This window comes from Cydia amplana, chromosome 17, assembly GCF_948474715.1.
Source record: "Cydia amplana chromosome 17, ilCydAmpl1.1, whole genome shotgun sequence".
In the NCBI taxonomy this organism is placed as follows: domain Eukaryota; kingdom Metazoa; phylum Arthropoda; class Insecta; order Lepidoptera; family Tortricidae; genus Cydia; species Cydia amplana.
The window spans coordinates 9,351,929-9,364,556 of record NC_086085.1 but is presented as its reverse complement, the minus strand read 5'-3'; the positions used below and the strand labels follow the sequence as shown (position 1 = coordinate 9,364,556).

Genomic DNA, 12,628 nt, shown 5'->3' with positions numbered 1-12,628 from the left:
GATGATAGTTTAGGTGCTATTGTTAATAAAAAAAATCGTCAGCCGGTTGTATCGCGGTGGAATCACCGTCAGCTGGTCACATGAACATGTAAAAAAAATTTTTTTTTTCAGTCATCGCCTCCCGCTTGATACTTTGTCAGATGATAGTTTAGGTGCTATTGTTAATAAAAATAATCGTCAGCCGGTTGTATCGCGGTGGAATCACCGTCAGCTGGTCACATGAAAATGTAAAAAAAATTTTTTTTTTCAGTCATCGCCTCCCGCTTGATACTTTGTCAGATGATAGTTTAGGTGCTATTGTTAATAAAAAACATCGTCAGCCGGTTGTATCGCGGTGGAATCACCGTCAGCTGGTCATATGAACATATATTAGATTTTATTTATTTATTTGCTTGATATGTTCATGTGACCAGCTGACGATGATTCCACCGCGATATAACCGGCTGACGATGTTTTTTTATTAACAATAGCACCTAAACTATCATCTGACAAAGTATCAAGCGGGAGGCGATGACTGAAAAAATATTTTTTTTTTACATGTTCATGTGACCAGCTGACGGTGATTCCACCGCAATACAACCGGCTGACGATCTCTTTTATTAACAATAGCACCTAAACTATCATTCGACAAAGTATCAAGCGGGAGGCGATGACTGAAAAAATATATTTTTTTTACATGTTCATGTGACCAGCTGACGGTGATTCCACCGCGATACAACCAGCTGACGATTCTTTTTATTAATAATAGCACCTAAACTATCATCTGACAAAGTATCAAGCGGGAGGCGATGACTGAAAAAATATTTTTTTTTTACATGTTCATGTGACCAGCTGACGGTGATTCCACCGCGATACAACCGGCTGACGATTTGTTTTATTAACAATAGCACCTAAACTATCATCTGACAAAGTATCAAGCGGGAGGCGATGACTGAAAAAAAAATTTTTTTTTACATGTTCATGTGACCAGCTGACGGTGATTCCACCGCGATACAACCGGCTGACGATTCTTTTTATTAATAATAGCACCTAAACTATCATCTGGAAAAGTATCAAACGGGAGGCGATGACTGAAACCAATTATTTTAAATTTTAGATTGTATTTATTTATTTGCTTTATAAATTCATGTGACCAGCTGACGGTGATTCCACCGCGATACAACCGGCTGACGATTTTTTTTATTAACAATATCACCTAAACTATCATCTGACAAAGTATCAAGCGGGAGGCGATGACTGAAAAAATATTTTTTTTTACATGTTCATGTGACCAGCTGACGGTGATTCCACCGCGATACAACCGGCTGACGATTTGTTTTATTAACAATAGCACCTAAACTATCATTTGACAAAATATCAAGCGGGAGGCGATGACTGAAAAAAAAATTTTTTTTTACATGTTCATGTGACCAGCTGACGGTGATTCCACCGCGATACAACCGGCTGACGAGTTTTTTTATTAACAATAGCACCTAAACTATCATCTGACAAAGTATCAAGCGGGAGGCGATGACTGAAAAAAAAAATTTTTTTTACATGTTCATGTGTACAGCTGACGGTGATTCCACCGCGATACAACCGGCTGACGATTGTTTTTATTAACAATAGCACCTAAACTTTCATCTGACTAAGTATCAAACGGGAGGCGATGACTGAAAAAAAATTTTTTTTTTACGTGTTTCGGTGGCTGCCATTCCTCAACCCACCAACGTAGCGGCAGCTGACGTCCCCGAGGGTTCATCATATATGGCCGTTAACCAGTATACGAGTTTTCACCCGGGAGGCGATGACTGACGAAATTTGCGCCTGGCTCGTGGACCATTAAGATAAATATAATCTAGCATCCTGAGGTTGGTTGCTTGTCTTAGAAAATGTATAAAAGGTAAGGTAACAAATAATTCAATTAAGGGTATTTAATTCATCCAATAATGATTTACATTTTTCTTTCAGTATTTTAACAGCTTCAATAAATATAACATTAGGTGCCATGGCCCCCACTGACTCCACATTAACTGAAAAAAAAAGGTTATTTAATGGCAAGTACTTTCAAAACAGTCTGGACTGTAATCTACATCATTAAATATCAATAAATAAAATGTATTCATAATTTAATGTATCATAATAGAAATACAAATAAATGAATGATTGCTAGTGAATAATTAGTATTTTAATTCTCTTACTCCTTGCTTTGACTGACAATGCTGTTGTTCTTTAAGATTTTGCAAAGGTTTAATTTATCAAGTTAAGAATCCTTATTCCTACAAGCGAGCGTTTTTGGCAATCTGTTACCTTTTTCATTCAAGATTACGACGTAACTATTAGTATTCATTCAAAAACTGATAACGTACTTAAATAATCATTTCTTAAACTAGCAAGTAAGACCGTTCAAGTTGACATTTTCTCTTTTTAAACCTAAAATAAATGAGTTTTCTTGGGAGGCTTTTTCAAAATTTGCAGTGAGAACTGTCGTTTCGGTTCTCAATTTTGCAGTAAACAAGAATCATTTGGTACATGAATGATTACAATTCAATTCACCATATCATGTACGTGGAGCTAACGGTATTGAAAATCAAAGATTCATTTAAAAAAATTGATAAAATACCTTCCGAACTTTCTTCATTTTTTGGGTGAAAACAGGGTTACATTATATTTTTTTATCGCAAATTGTACTTTTATTTTGCCCTAAAAATAATATTATAGCAAACTATAACTATACGTTAACCCATAAAAAAATAATCATAACTATAGGACCTACCTTGCCGTAAAGCCGGCCACACACACTAGGTTATAACCGATGGTTATGCCTGCACAGTTCACTTGTGCAGGCATAACTGAACGTGTGTATGACATGACTCCTTGCCTGCGCAAGCAAACTCCTTGCCTGCGCAAGCAAAATTGAAAATATCAAAATTTATATTTTTTGCCTGTCGGTTGTGCTTGCGCACTTCGCTTGCGCAGGCATAACTGAACGTGTGTGGCTGGCAGGCTTGATAGGCTTCAGTTCAGTTATCCAGTGATTGCCGAGGGGATAGGTCGCACGTCACTGTGCAACAATGTCGTCTCGCAAACGAAATGCAATTGTAGAGGATTTTTAGTAGATATTTAGGGTTCCGTAACCAAAGGGTAAAACGGGACCCTTTACTAAGACTCCACTGTCCGTCCGTTCGTCTGTCACTAGGCTGTATCTCATGAACTATGCTAGTTAGACTGTTGAAATGTTCACAGATGATCTATTTCTGTTGCCTCTAGTACAACAAATACTAAAAAACCGGTCAAGTGCGAGTCGGAGTGGGGCTCCCATACAACACATGATTTTTTTTCCGTTTTTATAGATAATGGTACGGTACCCTTTATGCGCGAGTCCCACTCGCACTTGGCCAGTTTTATTATATTTATAAGTGTGGAGTGTATTTTATAAGTGTGGAGTGGATTCATGGTTTGTATGCGTGTATGGCTGACGAAATATAAACCTAATAGCGCTATTGCGTCTACGTCAACCACCGCTACCGGTGCCATGATGGTTTGAACTGAGAGTTTGTGCAGGTTTGTCGTTACGTGTGTGTACCCTATGGAACTCGGTCGTGCCTGTTGGTTTTGCTTGCACAAGCAAAACCGACACGCAAAACCTAGTGTGTGTGGCCAGCTTTAATTTATATTATTTTAAAACACGTATAAATCACGCTGCACCGACGCCGCGCGCTCAATGCTCATTTTCCGCCGAGGCGGCTTAGGGGACGGACCTGTGCTCGATCGTCAGGCGTTCGGTGACTATGGTGCGTTCGTAAACAGCCAGAGAATTCCGAGAACTGCTGTATACTGCGACTAGAAAATCTTGATACAAATAAGTACATTTATTACACCATATTTAATTTCAACAACAGACTCTCGCTAGGTGATAGGTTTTCAGTGTTACTTGAATACTGGTTAGGTTTTGCATTATTATTATACCCGGACGACCTGGATAATGTCCAGGTTCTCATGATGGAGTCAGGAGTTGGTCACCAACTCCTAATCTACTCATTATAACTCCATCGTGTTTGGGCTCAATAGATTTGCCTTGACGAGCTCCGTCGATCTAGATGAGGTCCAGGTTCTCATGATGGAGTCAGGAGTTGGTCACCAGAACTCCTAATCTACATATTATCACTCCATCGTGTTTGGGCTCATTAGATTTGCCCTGACGAGCACTATATATCTTGAGGTCCAGGGTCTCATGATGGAGTCAGGAGTCGGTCACCAGAACTCCTAATCTACTCATCATAACTCCATCGTATTTAGGATTATTAGAATTGCCCTGACGAGCACCATCTATCTAGATGAGGTCCAGGGTCTCATGATGGAGTCAGGAGTTGGTCACCAGAACTCCTAATCTACTTATCATAACTCCATCGTGTTTGGGCGCATTCGATTTGCCTTGACGAGCACCATCTATCTAGATGAGGTCCAGGTTCTCATGATGGAGTCAGGAGTTGGTCGCCAGAACTCCTTATCTACTCATCATAACTATGTCGTGTTTGGGCTCAATAGCGTTACCCTGACGAGTACCATCGATCTAGATGAGGTCCAGGGCACAGGGCTATATTATAGTTCTTACGAACAGATACTTATCTCTCAAAGAAAACTCAAATGCCTACCGTTTTAATACCTACACAAAAATACAATGGAATGACCTTCAACGCACCGCTCCCCGCACCGCGCGCACCGGCACAAAGCTAGGGTTGCCGACGCTTAGAAATGATTTTACAAATAAGTACCTACCTACTTACCTAAACTATAGATTGTATGAAAGATACCTACCTACTTACCTAAGGTACAAATATAAGTTTTATTAATTGTAAAATAACTATGAGCAAGATAAGTTGCAATAAGTAATTAATAATTATAATATTCCTTTTATCATTATTAATTACTTATAAATTTATTTTATTATTCTCTTTATTTATCTTTTGTCTTTTTCCTTATTTTATTATTTATTTATTATGATGAGTGACTGCGAAATATTTTTAAAGGTCATATCTCCCTACAGTAACCGTAGTGTTTACGCCGTTTTATAAACCGCGTAAACACTACGCGGTTTATAAAACGGCGTACTACGTAGCTTGCGACTATTGTAAAAAAAAAATTGGTATAAGTACTTATATTGAGAACGTCTAATAGTTACTTTTCCTATCAATCGGTAGAGCAAACACGGATTTTTTTATTAGTTTTTTTTTGTTTCTGCATCCATCCACACTACAACATGTGTTATTTGTTCGTGAAGAAGACATTTCTTTCGCATACATTTTGGCATATTCGAGCGCCGGCGACCAACTAGCTTGATTTTCTACCGTGAACGGGAAGAGATTCGTAGGTATAAATCCGTGCTCGCGCGGAGAGTTCCATAGGCCTGAGCGCCTACCGCGAACCACGTTCGACGTGTTGCCTCTCTGTCGCACTTGTAAATTCGTACGTAAGTGTGACAGGGAGGTAACACGTCGAACGTGGTTCGCGGTAGGCCCTCTGTCCAGGGTATCTTGATGGAGTGGAGCGAAGATGGCATAATATAAATAATCGGATTTCGGTATTGACCCGGACGAGGCCAACAAACAAAAAAAAAATATGTGGAATGTAGTCAATGGTATCATGGTTTTAAATAAAAACAGTGACTGGTTTTAACAGATACAGGGCCAGTTGCATATCACAAATAAAGAAACATGTTTATTTGCAGTATGGACGGGCCCCGACTTTCCCCTAAAAACAGAAATAGTACAAAAAGACGACAATTTGTGAGCAGCAAAAATGTAAACAAAACTCATGGTTTGTCATGGTTTGTAAAAAAAAAACAACGGGTTGCACTCCGGGAGTGCCGGCAGAAGTGAAAACTCAATGACTAGTGCAAAATGTCTGCAGCACTATGTATAATTGATGTTAATGCCATCTAGCGTTATTTCGTCGCATTACTTGAAACCCCTAAGCACATCACTGTTAGTACTCGAGTTATATTAATACCGGTTAGAGGGAAACTCACTAGATGGCATTTAAATCAATAAAGAAAAACTCAATAACATTGTAACAGTTTTTGATCAGGTCACGTGTCTGTCTTACGGTCACGTGATCTGTCGCGAGTTTAACATTTTTCCCCACTTCAAAAAGTGCACAGCGCCGCTAAAGAAGTTTGAAAATACAACACTACTACAATGACGAATATTAGTAGTAAGGTTTATTCGGGTAATTCCGAAAATCATTGTAAAATCACTCATATTCCGTTGTAGTAAGAGTCAGCTTTCGGAATTATCCGCCACTATTCGTTCATTCGGAAAAACCTGAATACACCTTATTCATAAGAAGAGTGATTGTCACAATAATTCCATGCCAGAGGTAAATATCGTTATTATTTACTCGCCTCTGGTTATATATTATCCCAACACATACACTCTATTGACTACTACCATGCTTATAAAATAAAATAAAGAGTGCCAATATAACGCTAAAAATAATGTTACTTTGCAATTAAATTGAAAAGTATCAATATTATTCTTGCCTGCGTTGAAACGCGCTTAACTTTGCCGGCGCTCGCGTACCGAGCGCCAACGCCATCTATCGAGTGTTATTTCGCGAAATCGGTGAAAGCTCTAAGGAATAAGGCCTCTTAATCTTGATACTTTTATTGATTGGTCCAAAACAACTTTAACTTACATATAAAATGATCCCGAACCCTGCTTAGAATAACAGCATCTTTGATTTCCTCATATTTGTAAACATTCCTGCTGCAGGTATCATAGCGTGCATCTCGGACAAATGCTCTGCCTTCTGGGTCAATGCCTATGACTCCTGGTGAAAAGCAGTTCTGCAGTAGTATGGATTCACTTCCAATCACTTCACGGGTTAATGTGATTTCTGGCAGTAGACGGTATGAGGCAGTAGCTGGAAATAATGAAGAAAAAATAAATTACAAATGTTGAGAGATGGTTAAGTAGCATTCCACTAGAATGTTAACTTATGTTGGTTGCATGTTACATGGAGCCACTACAACATAATGCTAGAGAAAACTAGAGCTATTAAAGTTACCAATTTGTCACCTAACCAACACTTTCAGTTGAACACTCCTGTAGATAAACAAAACTGGCGGTTGTATTCAGTGCCGGCCTGTGCCCTTGATCAGGGTAGAGCGAAATCGGGTTTTGGCGCCCTTCGTTGAAGTTTTCAAGCGTATTTTCCACCCCCCTGTCGCCACACTCGCGTCTTTGAAACTTTTTTTTTCTCATTTGCCATTTTGGCGCCCCCCTTGCCATCCGGCGCCTAGAGCAGCCGCTCCACTCGCTCTACCCTAGATCCGACCCTTTGTATTATACCCATGGACAGATTTCCACTGTAGTCCACTTACCTACTGGTGAAAATTTGGCATGATCTTTTCCTATTCCCTTTACAGCAATCAAGTGGAGATCTAGCTCATGTCCAGGCCTCATTTTGGATATCAATATCTTGTCATGCACTGAGCCGACATCAGCCTCCTTGTGCACAGATGCCTGGTTGCCAATGGGATGCCATTTGATCTGAGATGAGTAAACTGAAAAAAAAAAATACTTGTAGGTAACTATAGGTAGGTACACAAATGTTATAAATAAGTATAGGATATGAGAAAGGGGTTTCAAATTCAGCTGATTAACAAACAGAGATTTTTATTTATGCTGAATTTCTTAGATTTTGCCAAAGTAATACATTCTTTGTGTCACCTGGTATTATCAGAAAACAAGGTGCTTACCACTGTGATTGGTATAGAGGTCTTCTGTTCTGAATGAGTCTTTAGACTGAGATGTATTAGCAGTGCACTTCACTTTTAATGTGAATTCCAGTGTATCAAACTCTGTGCCCTCAGTTGCATCTGTAAAGACAAGCATACAAGTAAGCTTTGCTTTTTCTTTTGGTCATTATAAAACTGTTTTAAAATAAATGTCAAATATACCTTCAGGACGGTACTCAAACAATCTTGGATCAGCTTTCAAGGGTATCAGGCCCAATCTGTGGGCGAGGACTTCATCCTGAATTATTGAAGTGTTGTTTTTTATCATCACTTTTTCAATAGCCATGCTAGGAACCTCGCTCAGCATGAGTCTTCGAAAGGCGTTCGCAAATGCAGGTTGAATGCCGATTAGGTCGAACTCCATTTCTGAATTATCCATTTTAACTACCACAATACGGAAGTTTTTGACGAACTTTTTAAAGTTCCACTTCTCATCCGCCATGCCATAATCATTAGGGGCATTCTGGAAATAAAGTTTATTGATAACACAAGTACAATAACCGGAGAGGTTAGAATGACAGTCATGTGGTTATATTGCACTTGTTGTAGACGATAGTCAACAAAAGTACATACCTTAATACGGAATTCTTCTAACAATGCCCGAGGTTTATCTTGCAACTGAGGCATATTTCGCTTATTTTATATTTTATTCGGCGGCTTGAACTAAATGAAATTGTTTTTAGTTTTGATGTTTGTTGGTGCAAGCTGCAAGCTGCAAGCGTGATGGCATTGACACTTGACAGCGTGAGTCAATGTATGCCCGATTAAAAACATTAAATTGTTATTACTCGTAACTTGATGAGTAGAATAAAAGTATAGTTGGTCAAACCCATTTGTCAGTAAATAAGAACAAAAAAAACTATACTCATCCTTTTCTTAAGGGTGCTAGTACAGGATATGAAGATATGATGATTCCCTCTGTCTGTTTGAAAACTTTGAAATGAGACAGTCTTTTGACAAACTTTAGAAACAATAATCTTATTTTTTTTTTTTTTTTTTTTAATCTTTATTTATTTATAGAGGGTTTTTACAAATGCCACCCTCATAGTGGCTCTCTAAAAAAAACTACAACAATCTAACTTTCACTATTTCTAATTTGTAAGATGGCCTTGACCATATTATAAAGAAGCCCAGCCTCTTCTATAATCTTATTTTATTGATCAAAATAAAATTGTACCTTGCTTTCAGATGTCAAATAAATATTACGAGAAAAGCGCGTTACTAGAGATGGTTTCCGACCGCTCCTTTATTTGTCAAATCGGTCTACCGCGAAATTCAAAATCTCGTTAACATGCCTGTCTAAACCAAATGGTCTAAAACTAAACATTCTCAAAAAAAAACCGGCCAAGTGCGAGTCGGACTCGCGCACGGAGGGTTCCGCACCATCAACAAATAATAGAGCAAAAAATCGTGTTTGTTGTATGGGAGCCCCCCTTAAATATTTATTTTATTTTATTTTTAGTATTTGTTGTTATAGCGGCAACAGAGATACATCATTTGTGAAATTTTCAACTGTCTAGCTATCGCGGTTCATGAGATACAGCCTGGTGACAGACGGACGGACGAACGGACAGCGAAGTCTTAGTAGTAATTTTAGGGTCCCCTTTTTTTACCCTTTGGGTACGGAACCCTAATAAAATCCAAATTAATCTAATCTCAACATTATAACTCGTAATTATTAAGGACGTAGGAGTCGTAGGATAGTGTTTATATCGGATTATGTAATCCCTAAAGAGGGTGAAAGGGGGGTGGAAATAAGAAAATTAATGAATTGCCTGTTAATTGGTCTAAGCAATTAAGCATATTATGCTCAAAACAAAATTATTGTCATTAGATTTTATCCAGGCGCTGTACTTACACTTACTCTGGCTGCTGGTACTCTTTCCAAGCAGATGAAGTCGCGGGCAAAAGTTAGTTCTGCGCTCAAGTAGCAATTTCAATATCATACTTATCTTATCCCCGTGAAGACTTTTGGCTCTCGAAAAGATTGGTATAATATGATATACTTGTTTGTATTATTTGCTTTTATGGTTGCGTATTTTCAAGGTACAAAATTATTGCATTGAAATTAGCCCTAAATTTATATGTATGTAATAATATAAGTTAATTATCTAATACGTAATTTATAGTATATCCGTAAAGGCGTCCAGTTAAATCAAAAGCCTTATGAGTGGCCTGTAACCATTGAGGAAAAATGTAGCGAAAGTATTGGTGTCCCCCAAATGATATCTGTATTAACGGCAGCTGAACTTATGCAACTGCCAGTGCGCTCGCGCCGGCAAACCAGCATCAGTGTTTCGGTAACCGACCAACTCTGCGCTCAACTGCACCCGCGGTCTGTGATAAGACCTTAGGGCAATTTTTAACGACAGGAATTTCTTTTTATAATAAATGGCCAGTGTCTCGATGCGTAGAGTTTGAATTTTTTTGGCGGTTGGATTTAAAAGTGGAACAATGTACTTTGGAAAAGTTTTGGTTTTATTGTTTTCTGCTGGGATTTTGTATCCAGGTAGGTATAACTTAATATTAGTAATAAAATACAGTATCTTAAATACCTAGGTAACACTTATTTGTTTAATAATTATAATATTTATAATTTATAGTATTTTTCATACACGAAGCTAGGGCACGGTGACAAGTGTCAACTCCATACAATCGCTAAATCTCCCAAAATTGTATTGAGATGACGGCTGTCACCGTACCCTTCGAGTTTGAAAAATATTATAAATACTATAACATATATGTATTGGGTACATATAGGTACACTCGAAGTCTTAATTGTATTTTTCTACTCCAGCACTTAAATGTGTCAATTAAATGACTGACAGTGATATCTAAAGCAATGTCATTTGAATGCTTTGTCTATAGGCTCATAAGATGACTGCTAGCAGTCATCTTATGAGTATAATACAACTGCTTTATTTTTTTTAAAGATACAAGTTCCGATCATCTTGATTGAAAGAGGTATGTTTTCATTTACAATAATAACTCTTTTTTTTTTAATAATAACTCTTTTTTTTTTTAAATAATAACTCAATTTTTTTTAAATAATAACTCTTTTTTTTAATAATAACTCTTTTTTTTAATAATAACTCTTTTTTTTAATAATAACTTTTTTTTTTTTTTTTTTTTTTTTTTTTTTTTTTTTTTTTTTTTTTTTTGCTGCAGCTGTCATAGAAAAAGTAATGTATGCAACAGCTCATAATTGGTTCTTAAAATTCTCGGGTCTTTTTTTACAAAACTCGACTACGTCTCGTTTTGTAACTTCGACCCTTGAATTTTAAGAACCCTTATTATATCACTGTTGCATAAACTACTATATTAGCGTAGTTCAGTTAAAGAAATCGGTAATGTCTAATATTGTCAATATTGTCATAATTCAGTTGAAACGATTTATGAGAGTTGATCGCATTTTATGGAACTTAATTGACCATGTCCCTAGAAATTGTCTCAACTGATTATTTGAACTCATATAGGTACTGAAATATATATGCTGCCTTCAAAATGCTACGATTACCGATGTACGTATGTTCATAATAATGAATAAACTGCCGGTTATAATACAAGCTAAGTATTACCTATAGGTACTTATAGTAGGAATGCAATGTTACAGTAGAATAGAAACACACGCATACACTTTTGAATAAATATGTAGGTACGTCAGTAATCAGTTTTTATATATAACGAATACGTAGGTTTCGTAATTGATAGTTACTTATTCAATTTGTTAAATATATCGCCAACACGCATTACTCGAGCTATATAAGCTGGCAACGTGATATAACTTGCGGTTACTCGTAGCTCGTAGGTATTAAAGTCAGTACTATTTCTGTTTATTTCCCTAGAAGGCCTAGAACAAATGTCGATTTCCTTTTCTGAAGAAATATTACTAATACTTTTTACTTACTAATTAATAACTTAGGTACTAATAGTTTTTCGGAACTTATGTACCTACGAAATATCATTTGATTTCGGTGAAGGAAAACATCGTGAGGAAACCGGACTAATCCCAATACGGGCCTAGTTTACCCTCTGGGTTGGAAGGTCAGATGGCAGTCGCTTTCGTAAAAACTAGTGCCCTCGCCAATTACTGGGATTAGTTGCCAAGCGGACCCCAGGCTCCCATGAGCCGTGGCAAAATGCCCGGACAACGCGAGGAAGATGACGATGAGATGATTACTAATACTTATTAGAAACTCGACACATGTAGGTACAAGTCCCTGGTATCTATCAAATACCTAGATGTAAACATTACGAGTTACTATGCAAGTCCTAGGCGGTTGGCTCTTATTAAGTTAAACCTAATAGTAGTTTATGCAACAGTGATATAATAAGGGTTCTTAAAATTCAAGGGTCGAAGTTACAAAACGAGACGTAGTCGAGTTTTGTAAAAAAAGACCCGAGAATTTTAAGAACCAATTATGAGCTGTTGCATACATTACTTTTTCTATGACAGCTGCAGCAAAAAAAAAAAAAAAATTAAAAAGAAAGAGTTATTATTAAAAAGAAAGAGTTATTATTAAAAAAAAGAGTTATTATTAAAAAAAAAGAGTTATTATTTAAAAAAAAATAGTTATTATTTAAAAAAAATTGAGTTATTATTTAAAAAAAAAAAGAGTTATTATTGTAAATGAAAACATACCTCTTTCAATCAAGATGATCGGAACTTGTATCTTTAAAAAAAATAAAGCAGTTGTATTATACTCATAAGATGACTGCTAGCAGTCATCTTATGAGCCTATAGACAAAGCATTCAAATGACATTGCTTTAGATATCACTGTCAGTCATTTAATTGACACATTTAAGTGCTGGAGTAGAAAAAGATTTAAATATGTGTAACAGACCGG

The 12,628-nt window shown here is 37.0% G+C and overlaps 3 protein-coding genes across 3 annotated transcripts in view; 1 reads left to right on the top strand and 2 right to left on the bottom strand.

Annotated features, from left to right (window-relative positions):
• Positions 1-8,871, bottom strand: part of LOC134655923 (uncharacterized) — a 65,456-nt gene extending 56,585 nt beyond the window's left edge. Inside the window, exon 1 of the mRNA XM_063511430.1 lies at positions 8,861-8,871. The gene's annotated coding sequence lies outside the window, so the exon portion shown is untranslated. The remainder of the gene's footprint in view (positions 1-8,860) is intronic.
• Positions 1,899-8,487, bottom strand: LOC134655985 (DNA-directed RNA polymerases I and III subunit RPAC1). The gene is made up of 6 exons (XM_063511499.1): positions 8,354-8,487; positions 7,943-8,243; positions 7,742-7,861; positions 7,364-7,546; positions 6,676-6,903; positions 1,899-2,012 (listed from the first exon to the last, which is right to left on the bottom strand). The coding sequence occupies exons 1-6, from the start codon at positions 8,405-8,407 to the stop codon at positions 1,900-1,902; spliced, it is 999 nt and encodes a 332-aa protein (XP_063367569.1). The 5' UTR covers positions 8,408-8,487; the 3' UTR covers position 1,899.
• Positions 8,872-9,951: 1,080 nt separating the features above from the next.
• The window catches only part of LOC134655927 (mucin-2), a 35,639-nt gene continuing 32,962 nt past the window's right edge, over positions 9,952-12,628 (top strand). Inside the window, exon 1 of the mRNA XM_063511437.1 lies at positions 9,952-10,289. Coding sequence (XP_063367507.1) covers positions 10,235-10,289 — 55 coding nt within the window. The 5' untranslated portion in view covers positions 9,952-10,234. The remainder of the gene's footprint in view (positions 10,290-12,628) is intronic.